This window comes from Mugil cephalus, chromosome 4 (genome assembly GCF_022458985.1).
Source record: "Mugil cephalus isolate CIBA_MC_2020 chromosome 4, CIBA_Mcephalus_1.1, whole genome shotgun sequence".
Classification (NCBI taxonomy): domain Eukaryota; kingdom Metazoa; phylum Chordata; class Actinopteri; order Mugiliformes; family Mugilidae; genus Mugil; species Mugil cephalus.
In genome coordinates this window covers 8,108,917-8,127,600 of record NC_061773.1, presented here as the reverse complement: position 1 = coordinate 8,127,600, position 18,684 = coordinate 8,108,917, and the positions used below count along the sequence as shown (strand labels likewise).

General features: G+C 40.4%; 1 protein-coding gene across 1 annotated transcript in view; it reads left to right on the top strand.

Moving 5' to 3' along the window:
* The window catches only part of syn2b (synapsin IIb), a 69,168-nt gene that overhangs the window by 28,240 nt on the left and 22,244 nt on the right, over positions 1–18,684 (top strand). The window contains exons 2-5 of the mRNA XM_047582165.1: positions 11,678–11,735; positions 13,613–13,704; positions 17,813–17,969; positions 18,235–18,324. Of these exons, the coding sequence (XP_047438121.1) occupies positions 11,678–11,735; positions 13,613–13,704; positions 17,813–17,969; positions 18,235–18,324 (397 nt within the window). The remainder of the gene's footprint in view (positions 1–11,677; positions 11,736–13,612; positions 13,705–17,812; positions 17,970–18,234; positions 18,325–18,684) is intronic.

Here is an 18,684-nt window from a genome sequence, read left to right as displayed (position 1 = left end):
CGATCAGCGTTGTTGCAGAGTCTCAGTTCTCTGTGATGTCATCAATGTGGGCGGGTTGCATTCATTTAACGTGGCAACTGGCGAAGCAACGATTGGCTGTGTCAGAGGAGCGGCAAAGAAAGCTGAAGCTAGCTTCACTTTCACTGACAAGTTGAGCTAAAAGATGCTAAAAGTCACTGTAGGCTAGGAGCTTTCCCCAAACATGCAAATGCTCTGTTCGTGAACTGTACAGTTCCTTTAGGGATGAGGCTTGAACTTTTCTGATTAGCAGAGTTCGTGCAACATATTTTTCCTGGAGTCTAGCTCTCTTAATCTCTCCAACAACCAGTAAGAGTTGTTTGGCAGTTATGTGGAGGAGCCCCTTCAAGGCGTGTGTCAAATGTGCATTGCTCATGCTGCTTGTCTGTTTTCCACAAATGCAAAGAATTCAATCATGTTTGACAGCAGCTCCCCTTGAATCTACTATGTGTTTACTGATGCTGTAGTGTTACTGCTTGGAGTTATTACGGCCCCCTGCTGAACCACAATGGAGCCTGTTATGGTATAGTGCAGACAAATGATGTGTGAAAGATGCCATTGCAGGCAATTTCTAAATCACTAATCTCCGCTGGTCTTTAGACTGAGATGTAAATGCAGACAACCAATGGTCTGAAGAAACGTTTTAGTTCCTGTTAAAAAGTCACACAGAAATAAACCGTCTGACATGTTCTTGCTGTTTCATCCTCTTGCCAGTGTCGGTGGATACTTGCCACATCATTGCACGTAGCACTCGCTATAATATTTTAGAGTGAGTGATGTCTATCTCAGTAAGTGCATCATTTACTCTATAGCTCCGATGCGCTGGCTTTTCATCCGTCTGGCCGTGGTAACCTGGAACTTTTTGTTTCTGACCCTTTCTATCAGGCAGAGTGCCAACAGGAAGATCAGCAGTTTCTGCGGCGGCTCTCCCCCTCTGCCTTTCTATCTGTAGCTCCCTCTAAATTTACACTCTATGCTCCAAGCATTGTCACGACAAATAGGCAGCGTGGGCGGTGGACAAACACACGCATGAAAGACAGAGAGAGAGAACACACTAGTTCTCAGCAATGTTGAACAATAGTTTGAACAAAGTGTTGATGACTTTGCAAAAAGGAGGGTTGTGGCCATGAAATAGTGTGTGGGGTGTTGTCTGTCGATGTACGCTGTATTAATTCGTAAGCGTTAATATGTATGTGAGAGGTTGATGAGTGGGTTCTTCACCTCAGTAAACAGATGGTGTGTGGTCTTTTGTGATGGTTTGATGGACTGACAGAATTGCAACAGCAACAGAATTGATGCCTTGGTTGTCCAAAGAGGTGTAGACTTAGACTTAGACTTTAATGATCCACAAGGGAAGTTACTTGGTCACAGTAGCTTAGTTTCACATAAAAGAAACACTCTTAAAAACCACAAGTAAAAAGAGATATAAATTAAAAATTACATCTAGTGTTATTGTGCTGTGCAAATAGTTTCATGCTGACTTGGAAATATAGCTTTAGATTCTTAAACAATGCCCCGATCAATGATTGAACATAATCCACAGGTTTCTTTGAGAACAATTTTCTACTGATCATCTCCCTGTTTCTCTGCACAGAGAGACACGTCTCAGTGCTCCTCCTTCAGTGTGTGCGTGTGCCCTGAGAGGGCCCGGTTAATCTCATCATCACACTGAGGAACAACATTAAATATGAAACCTGAGCTGTGACTGAAATATTCAAGTGACAAGGAAATTCACTGCAAAGCGCTGACGGTGAATATGAACCTGAACTTGTTGTGAAAACATGAACTTGAGTGCCCCTGAACTGACACCATTTCAAGGCTGACTCAGCTCCTTGGTTTTCCTGAAAACTTCAAACCCTCCCTGGAAGTAGCGCTCCACGCTGTTTCCGTGACGAGGCGTTCCTTGTGTCTGGATGCTCTCCCAAAGGTGTGTCCATGCGGACTGCCGGGCAAAATGAAGACATAATGTAGACGACCATTTCGATAAAGTGCACATAAAATCTAATTTGTGCCAAGCCACTGCGGCATTGTCTGTAATGATTTATCTGTCTTCCATCTTGCTGCAGACAGACTCTCCGTCTCAACCTCTCATGAAACTGGGAAGAGGAGTCACCTCAGCTTTACCTCACTGTGAGATGAACCAGAGTGTGGACTCTGTGTGTTCAACGTCCTTGGCTTTGCTAAGTTATTCTTCTCCCTGCCACAGTGGGATCAAATTGTCCAGCCTGTACAGTTGTTGAAGAATAAAACGGTGTCTTGCTTGTGAAAGAAACTCGTTAAAAATCGACTATTTACAAGCCGCTGTCGCTCCATCACAGGGACTGTGTATCCATCTCGCCCTCCAGTCAGTAAATGAAATATGGAGCGGGAGTGGAAAGCTCAATCTTTAAGACTAAGAAACACACTTCTCTCGATCTTAAAAGCCCACAGAGAATGGAGGGCATATATCCTCGCAGGGCATACAGTACGTCTTGTATTTGGAGAGAAACAAATGAAAAGCAGACTTTTTTAGCTGAATCTGAGTTCAGCCTGTGGCCTCTGAACTCACCTTGCTGTACCTGAACGCTGCTGTCATTTCCTTTGTTCTTAACATTCCTCTGAAGCTTAAAGCAGAACCCAGCAGAAAAGCTGAAGAGTGGGAAGCTCAGATATGGCAGTAACATGAATGGAGACAAGTGAACTCTCACTAAGTAGGGCAGGAATGACATAGAAACGTGACACTAAGTGGCAATTTACCTGATTCAATCTGTTATAAAAGGCAGAAGTGTAGTCTTACAATGTGGTGACAGGCTGTTATTAAATTTGGACAAAATTACGCTAAAAAAACATGCCTTACATTAAATTATATGTGCAGGATGTGTCTATGGTTCAAACAAGACACATGATACTTATAGGTGATGCATGACACACGGGGGATTGATGATGGTTAAAAAGGATGGATTGAGCTAGCGAGTGGAATTGGGGAGACAGAGACACAGACGCAGAGTTAATGAAATGCCATACAGGAGCAGAATATGAATGCACGGAGAAGGACAGAGAGGAGAGAAAAGAAGAGGAGTTAAAGTTAGCATGTGGCTCAGATAACCACCGTGAAGCCTCACCAAGCTCATTGCATGGAAAAAAATACAGCAGTCCTAATGGCAGAGCAGACACCAAGTACATACAGTAGTCGTATGTGAAGTAAAACCTTATAAAATATTAAATGCTTTCAAATCACTACTCTTCGTTTGTCTGGGGTTCATGTACATATTATGGATAACGAACATCCCCGACAGTCTGACAGTGCTAACCAATCTCACAATCCAACCTGAATTATTCCATCACATTCTAATCTGCAACGACAAATGAGTCACAAACTCAGAAAATGCATGACTTTTCAGGTCAGAACTGTTTTCACACCGGGTGATATTGGAGATTGTTTTTGCCCAAACTGTCACGTTTCATTCGTCACTGATCTACAGATTTAGGTTTGGTGACTGACTGTGGCTGTCAGCTGTCAATCAATTGTTAATTGATGACCTGGAAGCTCAAACACGGGGTATAGGAATATCATTAGTCCACTCGGTTCTGTTTTCACGACACCAGTGAGTGTATTCAATGGAGCTTAAGATGTTGAAATTAGCATATTATTGTCTAGTATTGTGTTTGGTAGAGCAAGATACTAGTAAACTACAAACTCATCCCATCTTCCATACCGCTTAATTTAAACTACCTGATCCTAACTCAACTCAAAAATCTTATTGTTAACATATCACATCAAAAGAACCAAAATGGACAAGAGGTTTTTGTTCTGAACATCAGTATGTTTTACCACAGCACTGAGTGACATGAAAAAAGTCCCCAGTAAGAATAGTGACAGCTTTATCTTTTAACTATGCAAATTTGTTGCCAAAAAAGGTTATTGATTTTCAGTTTAAGTATGAAAGATTAGGGTGCCCTGATAGTTGGCTATGGTCTATTTATCCCCATCACCCTGTCACTTCCTGTCTCTCTTCACTACCATCTATCAAAATAAGGGCAAAAAAAGCCCTAAAAAAACAACCAAAAAATAAGTGTTTTATTTTTTTAATAATAACAAAATCTCAAAAGAAACTGACTGATAATATGTGAACAAGTTAAGTGTAAAAGAGAAATGCAACGTGAACTAACACAAAACCAACACTGACAAATGACACAGAGAAGATAAAAAAGATTACTGGCATTCCTACACCTGGTAAAAAGCACAATCACTACACAAACATAAAACCAAACACACTCTCAACTCAGTCCTGTCACAAATCACTCGGTGGGATTCGATGAAACCTCAAGGAAACAAGATAAACTCTGTTAGTTTAAAGACCTTTGCTGAGAAAAGACTTTTTTATTAATGCTGTCAGTGCTCTAACACACACACACAAACCCGCCTTACTTATAAGCGCGTATGTGTGTCTTTATGAGAGAACAGCCTGGCCTGTGGGTCATCGCTTATCACAGTAATGTAATAACACCTCGCAGACGAGCCACAGACCCGCTGCAGGAACACAGAGACACGCACCTCCGACACTGTGGTTGAAGGTTTCAGGAAAACCAAGGAGAAAGATGAGTCACGTGTATTTCTGTCTGGTTTGGGATGATGCAGTTGTTGCTCTAAGTACTGTTTGGACGGTTATAACAGGACTGGATCAGTGTAGAAAGAACTGTGTGGGAGAAATTGTTCTTATCACACAATGTATAGAGGTTCCACAGTAATTGCAAGTCAAACGAATGTATTTAATCCTTGTGTTAAATCTTTGTCCCAGTCTTTGACCCGTCACCCCCACCATCAACAGACACTTTGATGAGGCCTTTCCAGCTCACTCACCTTCAGTTCTTGCTTATCTTCCTCTTTAGTTTGGCCTTCAACAGGTGAATGGCAGTCACACATATTCCACCTATTCACCCTGAAAAGCTCTTTGATTCTTTTGACCCGATGTTTAATGGATGAGATGGGCTTTGATGCGTTTGGCTGAAGTTATGCACACAAAGAAGACTCTTGTGTACCTCTCTTTTCATGCTGCTGTGCAATCAGGGATGAAATGCCATTTTGAACCATAGCAATGGGCCACATCTCACTCTCAGTTATTTCATTACTGACATAAATCCCCTGAAAAAGGTTTAGAACTTTATTCTGGTATTTATTATTCTTTTATTAAATGAAACCTGATAGGCTGCGGTCTGATCTGCGGTGTGGTATACGTATTATGGTGCAGACAAACCAGACTGACAGACTGAATGGATGCCAACTGTGAAGTCAAATTGTACTGAACACGTTGAAAAGACTTCTCATACCAGCAGGTGGCAGTGGTCATAATTCATTCTTCTAAATAATGATGGATGGCAGGAACTGCTCCTCAAAAGTGAAGCCAAACAAGTAGAGCTTCCTGGTGTCTGGGTGCAGTTCAGCTCCACCTCCTCCATGTTAGCAGACGGGACAAACTAAACCACTAAACCACTCAACGGTTTCTATAATTTTAGGTAGTTAATATAATGCTGATGCACAATAAAGTGTCCATTTTTCTAACTTTCATTTAGTTAGTTATTTGATGCTATAGAAACGGGATGTGACCTCATGATGACTTGTAGTCGCCATGCCAACCGCTCAGTGAAGCGGGCCCATTAAACTGTGAGAATAGGAGAAAATAAATAAATAAGTACAGTATATAATCCAGGATGTCTTTGTAACTGTGGGAGGTAGAGCAGAGCTCAGTATTAATTAAATGAAAACGAGAGTGACCCGAGGAGAAGAGTGGATGGGGCTCATCAATAACGTGCCTCCACGTGACTCCACTTTCAGACCGTACTGATCAGACTGAAGATGGCACCGCCTGCATCCCTGCGGATGTAGCATCAGTTTGGCCAACGCAAGGAAGTGGGGACACATAGTCCATATTTATATACAGTCTATGAGCAAAACAATGAAGGCATAAGAGCTGCTATTAGCTAGGAGGCTAGTAAGCTATTAAGAGCTATAAACATTTGTACACAGCTGGTTCCTCCTGAATCATGCTGGCTTCTTTTTGTGTCACAGCCCTTAGACATCAAAGCAAGGAGAAGACGGGGAACATAAACAGGTTATAAATGTTCTAAAAGAGTCTTACGTTTTGTTTATGCCAGATTTTACAGGGAACTCCTCAATAAGCATTCCTAAATTCAATCTGTTAATCATCCAGCATTCATCGATGCTTTATACATCATTAATAAGGCACTGGTGAAAGCCATTTTTGGGTACAGGTTGAAAAACATTCCTGTTTGGCTTTTGTTTCTCCTCCTTCATGTCGACGCTTGTGCTGTCTGTCTAATTTAAATTCAAATTTAACCTTTTAATTATTTAGCAAAACCCATCCAATGTCTGGCAAAAAGCCAATTACTTTGTAGAAAAGGGGGCTTTGGTGCACCAGGTTTGTGATACATTAATTAAAAGCATATGCATATTTATAAATGCTTACTCGATGGATGGAAAAAAACCTGAAACCTTTACCTGAACAATAATCAGTCACTCATTGCATATTTCTCAACACTAAAGTAATTACTCAACAGAAACATTAACATTTATGTCACTGCTAAAACATTCTGGTCTTTCTACTTAAAACTTAAAACTAAAACCAGACACACACTCTTAATTCAGGCATCGTAATAACGGAGCACAACCACTGTCAAAAACAAATCCATGGTTTGTGTACTCTCTAATGGATTCAGTCGATAAAATTATCAATATTACTGCAGTACATACATTAATACCAATCCTTAAAGAAATAAACTACTTAAGAAATATTTTTTTCTTCCAAATAAGCTCATTGAGCTGCTGTCTCAGTATACAACCTGAAGCACGTCTCACAGTTTTTACCAGCACACACTGAAATGGCACATTTATGGGTAGAGGAGGAACCATCTCAGGCACACCTGCATTCCCGCAGGGGCGCAGAGAAGGAGGACCACAGCAGGAGGAGGTGTTGCAGCCTCCTGCACCGCAGCTGAATAATTCAAGCGACATCTTCACCTCGGGCAAGAACGTATAAGCCGGGACTGCTGATTTGAAGCGTCATAATATGCCGAGCATGCTCAGGCAGCGCAGCCAATCAGAGCTGCAGTTGCCTCGGCTAATTTTGACACACGGAATCTACGCAGAGGCTGAAATAGTCGCTGAAGGACGAGTGTCAGCAGTGTATAGACTGCTCTGTTAGTCGTCATGACGTGTGCCAGAACGAGCGTGGCAAACCTACACAATTAGATTATGACGAATCAATATAAGACGAGGAAAAAGATTGTGACGGTGAAGATAAAATCTTTTTTTTTATATTCTTGTTTTGTTCATGCTGGCATGCGCCTATATACAAACCCAACGTCATCTGACATTGTACAACATTATCCTTGTTATTTACTTGTTTACTTGAAACTGCATTCTTAGTTTCACCAGCCCCTGACTTCTTCCTTGTTCTCTCGTTATCATGTTGCTTCATCGTCTGTATTCAGCAGCTGTCTCAGATAAAGACAAGGCTGCTGTGCCATTTTACCTCGATAGTCAGAGTCTTTTTTCTACAAAATCTCACCTCTACTTGTGGAACAATTGCTGAGAAAGCCAGGGCATGTACCGTCTTGTATAGATAGAGACTTTGGGTGCTGTGCCAGGAAGAGGACAGCCACCTTCTAGGTTAGGTGAAACCAACAAGAAGCTTTTGCACTAATACTCTTCCTTACTACGTGCAAATGCTTTCCTTCACTCCACTGGTTATTATTATTATTGCCAGTTATAAAAAACATAGTCTAATGTGTGGTCCCGATATTTTTAAAACACCATAGCAACGCGATGTGCATTGAACGCATCACTCTTTTCTCACTAAACCAATTAAAACGCAGTCGCTTATCATGCATGCTTCATTTGTATGCGTGCATGCCATTACTCTTCACATTGACTCAATCTTGATAATTGCAGATGGGTGAAAAACAGATGGATGGAAAAGATGTTCATCTAGGTATCATTGCTATGAGAACAGAAAAGAAACAAGAAGAGAGAAATTGATGTGAGGCGTGGGAGAACATGCCAAGGAACAGCTCGTACAATAATGAGATGTGTATCATACTTTAATAGGTAGTGGGCTGATTATTCCGCCTGTACTTGTTGACTGGAACTCAGTTTATGATGCAGGACTCACAACACAACCTAGCTAGAGCAGGATGACCAGTTCCTTTCACGAATCAAACGTGTGCAGTGTAGGAGAGGTATTTCACCCTGAAGAAACACATTGATGCATGTGTTTGAGATTCATTGAACACAAATAAACCGGGAATCCAATGTCCCCTGCAAAAATGTTCTAAAGTTCAAAGCTGTCTTCATAATTACATAGCGCTCGGTAGCTCATACCCTCAAGTCCACGTCGCAGTTATTGCATTTGCAATTACTGGTGCCACTCATTTCTCCTCATTGTATTTTTCTCCCATCTCTGTGCCATCTTTCGCGCTCCCTCTTTTGTGTTTGTCACAACCGTGAATTGATTTAAAAGGGTTGATTCCTATTGTCTCAGACTCTCGTACTCCGCGCATCAATAATGAAAGCGACTCCTCGTCACATGACCCTGAAAAAAGAGTCAGCAGAACTCGATTGTTGAATTAAAACTCAGTCTGGCCGTGCTGTTTTTCAGTGGCTTCTGGTTTTACTCCCAGACCTGCGTCACAGCTCACGTCCATTCAGATAATAGGCATCATTTTCCAGAATGACTTGCGAGCGAACGGAGCCCCATCTCTGGACAAGTAGCTCAGTACAAGCTTGTTCGTGCGTTTATTTTTCTTTTGATTAAATCATTCAAGTGTAATATATCTACATCACAGCTGATGTTTCCTATTATCAGGTCCAACCGGCTCCATTCCACAGATGTTTGCTCCAGATGGGTCTACTTCAACTGCTAAACTCATGAATTAACAAGCATATAGTTACTCGAATTCACCTTTATTTTTGGAACATGACACTCTCTCAGCTTCATTTAGATAATTGCTGTTTAAAACTGAACATCACCTGAGCAAATAATTACATGTGCTGCAGCTAAATGGTTTTTGCTTTAGAAAAGGAAACAAAACATATTGTCCAATTTATTTTTTAATTATTCTTCACATAGATTGGAAGTGCAAAGGGGTTTTAGTGTTCCTGCAGTGTACCATAATAATGTGTGCTCTTTCACTTGTAATGGCTCCACTGATACACTTTAAGTCTGTGTACTGCGCTAAAACAAAACAGTGTGAGGGTGTTTGGGTCTGGGGAGCTCTCTGCTTATTGAACAGCATTCAGCAATGTTTTTCTTTAAACTTTTTTCTTGTTAAGAGCTAGTGGGTATACATTGAATACAGGAAAATATGGGGATACCCTGTCAGATATGGTTTGTTGTTATGATGTATGGGATCGTTTGTCTTAGCAGGACTCTCTAACTGCCTGTGCAGCTGAAGAAAACAGAACACTGGGTGGATGTTGTACAGGAAGTTTCTCCAGTGATTCGAGGTGATTGTTTGAGGGGCCTGAGGGGGACTAGAAGCAGTTGTAAATTTGTGCTGTCACTCTCCGAGGCTTTGTTGCTACTTTTGTGTGTTGCGGTGGCTGTGGCATTACTGTATACTCCTGAGGTCTTGTTCTTGCTGACCTGCAGCCGTATCCGGGACATTTCTGTGCTGGGTGTGTCACAGGTGAAACACTATGAGCTGTTCTCCTCCAGCTACCCACTGCTTGGCAGTATGGTGTTAAGCTACTCTAAGATCAAACACGATTGCTGTGTTACTTGAGAACCAAACAAGTTGGGAGAAGTCTTGATCAGGTGTCAAACCACTAGGTTTCCAGGTGCATGGTTGGAACATCTGGGTTGATTAAGTCCCTGAAGGTCTTAACAGTGCACTTGAAATATCTGTTTAACCTTCAGCTGCAGCTTCCAAAGGCTCTGAAAGGCCAGTGTCAGCAGACCACTACTTACCCACCACTAAACAGCAGATAAACACAATGAGAGCTGGCGCTGGCTGGTCAACATAAATCAGCGTAGCATTTATCTGCTAACGAGTTAAGTATTAAATCCAAGAGGTGAGGCAGACCAAAACAAGGCTGAAAAGAGAATGAAGATCCAATTTGTCAGGTTGCTTCAGATTCATTATTAGATGATGGCTTATGATGCTGTGTTTCCCCAGAAGGTGGAAATAATGGCAGACGTTAGCTCTCTGCCATTCATTTACAGCTCTGTTAGGATTCACATAATGTGACGGCGTCATTATGCTGTGTGATGAAATTAAGTTGCCTTTCAGCACAAAACTATAATTGCCCATTACCGTGTTGGTCTGACATTCCCATGACTTGGTGTAATGTTGTGCTTTGTGCACCACGGGCTCTGAACACATTCCGAATGTGAAGCCTCATTTTCTCTCAGGCGCGTTCAGCAGCTACGGGACTGTAGTGATGCTTAAATCATTGGGAGAAACTGTAATGAAACGTGTTGAATTATAGCAGTGGAAGGTAATGACATTTTTCTTCAATAAAGACGATGCTTGTCATGAGTTGTACATTTTTAATGGTGTAATAATCACCAGTGAGCGCGCTGTATAAGCAGCTGGCTGTACCTCATCCTCAAACAGGGCTGTTAAAGACTTATTGCACTAACTGTAAAGTCGGCCATGTTTCTAGTGAGGCTATTGATTGTTGGAAGATAGGGCACCATACCCTCGTAGTGTTCCTGTCACAGATGGTCAGATCCTAATGAACCAGACTAACAGGCCAGATGTCTCTGTGCCACGCTACACAAGGTCCAATGAGGTTGTGTGTGAAGGAATCCTGCATACATTTTTAATTGACCCTACATAAGAAAACCCCGAATGAGCATATTAACTGGTTTGATGTAAAATTGTGATGCATGAGCTTAGTGTGTGGATGATTCAAGGCAACTCAGTTACCTAGAAACAAGAATTACTTTTCCTCTTTATAGACAGTGTAATTGACAATTTAATTTTGTGTGTAAGAAAAGTAATTTTAGATGCATTGCCTTCTGTTGTTTATAACTGTAATATACAGTTCAGGTTTCACCAACATGGTGCAGTTATCTCTGTTTTTAGCGTCGGCCAAAATTTGAAAATCTCTCTTTCTAGTCCATGTTCTTGTTTATTCCTATATTTAGCTTCAGTGTATATTCTAATGATGGAATCTGAATAAACCATCTGTTATCCATTCACATTGTGGTGTGCAATAAAACAGCCTGAGCATTTTGTCTGTTTGTGTTTTTGGCTGTGTTTTGGGCCTGTGCGCCTCTCTGGTTGTCTCATTCTTTCTTTTGTATTGTCTTAACCAGCCAGCTCTCCATCCACCTGCCTCTGTGTTTTTACTTGTAGTCCATTTCCACATCGGCCTTGAGCGAGCGACAGCCAAGTCATTAGGAGGTCAACATCAAACTGCACACTTATTGACTACATCCATCACATAGGCAGCACTTATTGATTTGAAAGTTTCCGTTGTGATTGCACCAATTTCATTTTGTTACGCTGTAGTTTGGCCATTAAACAAGCAGGCATCCATTTTCTGTTTCTCATTTGTTTCACAGGAGGTGTCGTGACCAGTAGAGGGCAGCATAGACAACTGAGAGATTGTAGCGTTTAGATGGCAAACTAATCCTCCTCTCTTATCTTCCAGGGCCAAAGTGTTTCGAGGAAAGAAGGTCCTTGGAGACTACGACATCAAAGTGGAGCAGGTATCATATAATCTCATAGATCTATGATGCTGCAGAATTAATTGTTAAAGGTTAAAGCCGTTCAAAACAAGAGATGAAAGAGAGTTGAAAGAGAACTGGTACCATATTCAATATTATTCAGAGTTATTCTAGGCCCTTATTAGAGAATCATATTTTTGTAGCTTTGTTAATTTTCTTGGAAGAGTTTCAATCTTGGGATTATGACCAAAACTCTTCAACTCGTCAAAACTCATCAACCAGAAATTCAACCTGAACTGACCTTATGTCAGCTAATGTCAACCTAATATAAACATTGGTATTCTTACAGGTTAAACAGAGATGGAGAACCTTATCAGCACTTAGCTTTTAGCGTATAGCTCAGCCATTAGTTCAAGGCAACGCTTACTCAAACAGAAAATGAATAAAATAGTACCACATAATGTTGAGTTCATTAGGAATTTGTGCTACAGTGATTACAGAAGTTTTATGTTAATATATATAATATGTTATTATAATAACCAAATGCTAGCATGCTAATACACTAAACAAAAATGGGGAACTTGATCATCAAATTATCACAAATAGTAAAAGGTTAATAGGTTATAAATTAACAAATGTGTCGAACCTGATTATAACATTAACATTTAGCGTAGCCTTTAGCCTGTGTCTATAAAAGTAACTGAGAGATATTTCCTCATACAGAAATGCAGTACATCAGCTGGAGCCTCTCCCAGCTGTCATTGGGTTAGAGGAGGGGTACACCCTGGACAGATGTCCAGTCTGTCGCAGGGTTAACACAGAGAGACAGACTCACAGGTGTGAGTATGTACGGGCAGTTTAGAATTGCCAGTGACCCTAACGAGCATGTGTTTGGACCCGGAGAAAACAGTATAAAATAATAATAAAAAAGTTGTGTTGTGCTGGACTTTATGTTACTTTATCTCATCCTAATAAGTAAATACTAGCAGGCTAACATACTAAATAAACATGGTGAATGTTATTGCCATATTACCATTTAGTAATTAAATTAAGAAGCTAAAAAACAACATTGAACCTGTTAGGAATATGTGTTGTTCAGTGATTTTTGTCCATTTATAGACTTCATTTATATGAACTTGAACAAGCCATTTAACCCATACTCAGCACTTTAAAAATATACTAAAACCTTTTGTACCTTTGTATAATTCTGTGGTAACTGTGCGTAGTAGTTTTTATTTAATGTCTTTAATTCAGCCTCATGCTCACTCTGAATGACATTTTGGTTTCATATTGGTTCAACCAGCTTAACCATTTGACGAGACTTGGTTACTGTACTTCAGATGAGTATTCCGTGGGGTTTCACACCAAACAGTTTCGCACCTAATAGATGTTGACACTTAGATTACGACCTCAAGCCTCACCACAGAAACGAGATAGACGCCAGAGGAGCCAGACGTCTGCAGCTATGAGTCACAGAGAAATCCTCACTGTGCTTTCAACCACACCAAAGAGCAGCTACGTGCGTTATTTTACTAGAGTTGTTTATGTGTGCAACATAGTCTGCCAAGATAGATAAATTACAGCAGAAAACAAGTGTGGAGCACGAGGATGTTTTTCTCTGTCATTCATCAGTTTTACTACTACTGAAAACGTGATTCAGCATTTATTTTAAGGGCTAGTACGACTCATTAATTGAAACAAAAAAGAAGGATGCCTACTGTGAATGCAGTTGCTGACATATTACTCATAAGTATTTGTACAAAAACCATGAACATCCCAGAGTAAAAAAAAAAGTGTGATATCCTGCTTCCTAATCAGCTTATTTCTTCTTTGAGCTCCAACAGCAGTTTATTTAAAGCAGCAGAAACTATTTACAAGGTAGTCACATATAACTAAACAATATATATTTATACACACAGGCCGAGTTCTCAGAGGTCAACCTCGTCTCACATTCAAATGGAAACTGTAACGTGGACATGCAAGTCATCAGGGGCAGCACCAAAGTGGTCAGGTAAGCCCCACCCACACACACGCACACACACACACACACACACACACACAGACTCATTTTTTATCACCATAACTGCTGGGTTTGGCTTTAAGTTAAATCTATTAATAAAACGTAAAATCCAAAGAAGCCGTGTTACTGGACACAATCTGAACAATGCTCTTGATGACGTATAGCATCACAGGTGGGAAAAAATATAGATGTGGCAATATATCGCAATACTTTTTCTCCCAATACAATATCAATTTTGAAAATCTCAATATTATTTTAAAAGTAAACAAAAAAATCATGTCCTGGGCTGATCGTAAACAACTTTCACACCTCCACCACCACTTTTTCTGTGTGCAATAAATTGGAAATGGGTCATTTGGATTAACATAGTTTTTTTGACTCAATTTGTCCAATTAATTATCTCTGTCATATGAAGTACATATATTCAACGTGTATTTTAAGCTGCATTTAAAATTTCTCAGTGAACTACATAGAATAGTGTAATATATCGCAATATCATAATATCGCAATAATGTATCATATCGTGACTCAAGTATCGTGATACGTATCGAATCGTGAAGTCCTTGCCAAAACCCACCTCCTAATGTACGCTCCATTGTTCCAGTTAAATTGATATAATATATGATCCCAGGATGACTAACTAATTAGACATAATGAGCCCAACGTCCCACAAAAGTCTAAAATATTTCTAATTTTACTGATTTTTCCAATAATCTTCCAGGCCCGACATAGAGCTTGACATTAACTCTCCTTTTAAATGACCATTGTGTGCTGCGTTGCCATCTTAATGCATAAATTAATGATGATCCAAAGCCGTTTCCCGGATACGACAGACCTCAGAACCCAGACTTGTTTACGGCGGAGCTTGAACTGGTGGAAAAAAGGGCAGAGGCGTGTGACCACAACCATTACCCACAGACTGGCACAGTAGACCTGCGTACAAACACATGAGCCCAACGCAAACCAGACAATCACATAGACACGCTCACACACACCACAAACCACACTGACACAGACACCGGGTGTCCTGGCTAAAGGCTGTCAGTGATTGAAGGTCCTACTGCTCAGCAACGAACAAAACCCACAGGAAATGAAAATGGCAGCATCACTCTGAAAATCAGCGCCTCTGCCCTCTGCAATTATGCTTTACAAGGGGCTGGTCTGCACTTGCCCACTCACAAACATACAGCTAGCAGGGACATTAACTGGAAATATTGTGGAACAAACTTTACACGAGAAGTCTGAATGATTCACGCTCATCTGTCCTGACGGTGTCTTCTTCACACAAGCTTCATTCCTTAAAAAGCATGTGTCGTCTAAGCTTTTCCAAAGTTGCTTCACAGCCGGAGACGGAGTTGATTATTGAGTTTACAATAATCAGTCTGTCGTGTTGACCTGCGGTTTCGTTTTTTTCAGCCTTTCTATCCATACGTGTTCATGTAATTACACTGTGTCCATCGATTTCAAGACAAAGCAGTGATTTACTTTGGAGACAGCATGTTGCTAAGGAACCCTCGTCCTGAAAAAGATCCTTTATTTCCAGAGCTATTTTCAGAACTCTACTTTCTACTTTTCTTATCATCCTTTTATCATTAATACATCCAAAACAAAACTGAAACTATAACAAAAAAGGTTTTATCTTTTTTCATTGATTAACACATTATGTAGGTTTTGACTTGTACGACCATGTTTGGGTTCTTGTTGATTTTGGCTCGGCAGCACTCATGGAACATTTGCTAATCTCTTTGGTGCATACACGCGTGATTAGCTTCCATATGCTCAGCCTCACACACGGATATCCAGGTCAAATGGGAATGGGACACTTAAGGGACAAGGATATTTGACTTTGAGATCCTGTAACTCTGTAATTACCTCTTTGACCCAGTTATTTTACCTCATTTTCTTTGGATTATTGTCAGATTCCATATTTTTTAATCAGTGTCAACAAGTCCCATGAAAACGGTTAAACGGGATGAAATACTATGTTAGCTGGAGCTTATTTTCAGTCGTAGGTCGATGCACATGTGCTACAGTGAGTATTTTAGAGCTGATTGGCTCAGAAGATCTTTATTATATGACAGTAACATGTCGATCAGTGCTGCAGTGTGGCTCATTGATGTGTTTTGGACTGAACAGGCTGTCACCATTTTGGACTTGCCATAACCTGCAAAACGTCTAATCTCTTTGAGGCAGGGATGCACGGAGAGCCTCCATATGCTCCGCCACACACAAATGGGAAAAGGAAACGTGCTCTCCAGTAACTGCATGAAAAGAGTCCAAGAGATGTCATTTAATTCGGGAATTCATGACAAAAATAAAGAATTCCAGTTCAGGCTGGATTTTTTTTTTTTTTTTTTCTAATAAAGTTGTGGGCACACAATCCCACAGTGGGAAACCCAAAGCCAGAGTTATTTGGGATGACTGTGGCATTGTTGGCTGAATGGGGGCATTACTGAGAGTCGTGGCCATGTTGATCTCCACTGCCAGTAATGAAGAGATTACAGTCACATTAATTGCTGTGTCCTCTCCACCAGAGCCTTTTTTCAGGATCTTGGAGTGTCTGATTAGTATTCTGTGTGCACGAAGAGCTGGTGGTGGTCACGCTGCGCCAGAGTTTTCACTCTCTGTTTTCTCTCTACATCTCTTTTTCCCTCGCTCTCTTTTCTCACACATCTCTCTCATTTGCTCCTCACATTCTCTCGCTGTCATACGAGGCATGCGGAGACAAAAGAAAAAAAATAACAGGAGTCATGCCCCATCACCATCAGCTTTCCACTGAGTTGAGTTGCTGTGGATATTGCTCTTGACCTTAACCCGCTGGTCACAAACTGATTCTCTAGGCTCCAGTGCTGTGGCCGCTAGTGTTTTGCTTGTTTTAAAGTTCATCACAACAAAAGCAAATCACGGAAAATGGGAATAAATCATAAAAACAAGTTAGCTGGTGCCATTTTGCATTTGTTTTTGTTTTTCATATTCATTCATGCAGATTCATCCTTCATTTTGTCTCAGTGGTTGAATGTTGAATTCATCTGCACTGCAGTCCTCTGCTGCAGGCAGCCACCTCTGAGACGCGGCAGCTTCATTTCACCTGCCAGTGGCCAGTTTACCCGTCAGGACTAAATGTCAAACCGCTCTCTGCCCCCTCAGTTCTACCAATAAGTCAAAATTAGGTTTGAGTGTAATGCCAAATAATAGCAAGATCAGAATTAGAAATGTCAGTGCAGACGATTATTAACAGAGGCTAATGAGCACGTAGGCCCCTATATTGAAAAGTCAAACAGAGGCATATTGTCAAGAATCGGTACTTCACTGTGGATCACTGCCTTGTAAAAAATCATTCCTGCTGTCATACACGACAATATGAGCCGGTGTTTGCTTAGACTTTCTGTGTTGACATAATATTCGCTACATCCTCCCTTCGCTTATCAGATTATTCTCATGGAAGATCATCAATCATTTTGCTCGATTTTATTAAAACACTCCCATATCTCCAGATTCATGTCTCTGTTTGAAACACAAGCAGAGAGAACATTTTTATGTAGATATATCTGACATCATCCGAGGTGACGCACCACCTGCAGCCGAACTCATCTCACAGAAGAAGATTGTGCAGTTTTTTGGGCTCTCTGTGATGTTTGTGAACTCACGTTGTTTAAGTTGTTGTGTCATTTTAATTATGCATAATGGGAAGATAAATTTACCATTTTAGGCTTTATTTACTGTAAGATGCCTCCATGTGCTCATCCAAGCAAAGAAAGATCCTCTCTCATCTGACTTGGCAACCCGAAGCAGAGTGCTTATTAAGAAGCTTCGTAGCAGAGAGAGAGATATAACCACTTACAGTAATTGCCGTTTTTCACAGTCCAATTTTAGTTTTAAATTAATGCGGACAATTATATTTAAATAACTCCTGGAACATAATTTGACTAGTTTAATACCTTTCAAAGTTTTAGCATCTTTGTTTAAAGTCGTCATCCTTCATCTTCCAGGTAAAAATGCAAAAATAACTTTTTTTTTTCTGGCTCTTGTGAGAAAAACATAGAGTTTAACTCATAATATATTTATTCCTAATTCAGTTCTCTTCATTTTCTCTTTCCAGGTCCTTCCGGCCTGACTTCGTCTTGGTGCGCCAGCATGCCTACAGCATGGCCCAAAACGAGGACTTCAGGAACCTGATCATCGGTCTGCAGTACGCAGGCGTCCCCTCAGTCAACTCTCTGGACTCCATCTACAACCTCTGTGACAAACCTTGGGCCGTACGTAATCTCAGCAAAATACATTCTCAGCTGTAAACATGGAGATTGTAGTTGAATGTAGGACATACACTCTGCAGAGTTTAAAGAGTAAAAACATTAAATGTACTTCATTTTATGTATAAACCATGTGTATATACTCAACAGTACAGTGTGATAAGTTACATTATAGTATATATTAGACTCTTTAATATTAAACTCTTTATTGATTCATTTGCAGTAGATCCACATTAACTCTTTGGGTCTTTCCACTTCTCTTTTCCTCCAGTTCTCCCAGTTGATTAGTAATCAGAAGAAGTTGGGTTCAGATAAGTTTCCTCTTATCGATCAGACGTTCTACCCCAACTACAGAGACATGGTAAAGTTTCTTGTTTTGTTTTTTTTTTAGTTCTTTTTTCCTTCAGGCTGCATCATTCACATAAATCCCCAAAACTAAACCAGAAGGAATCCACTGATGAGCTGAAGATTTATCCACAATAGTTTTGGTTGGTTGGTTTCATTACAGTGGGACGTATATTAAATAGATTTATTTTATTTAGCTAGTTTAAAAGTAATAAATGCATATATATGAACCGTGTAACTGTGAGTTATCTCATGAATCCTTTGATTTAGATCTGATATGTTGAGATTTCAAACAACAAATGAATTAAGTTGGACATATATTTAAAAAAAAAGTTTTATTTGTTTAACACACTGCAATGGTGAGTTTTTTCTTCCT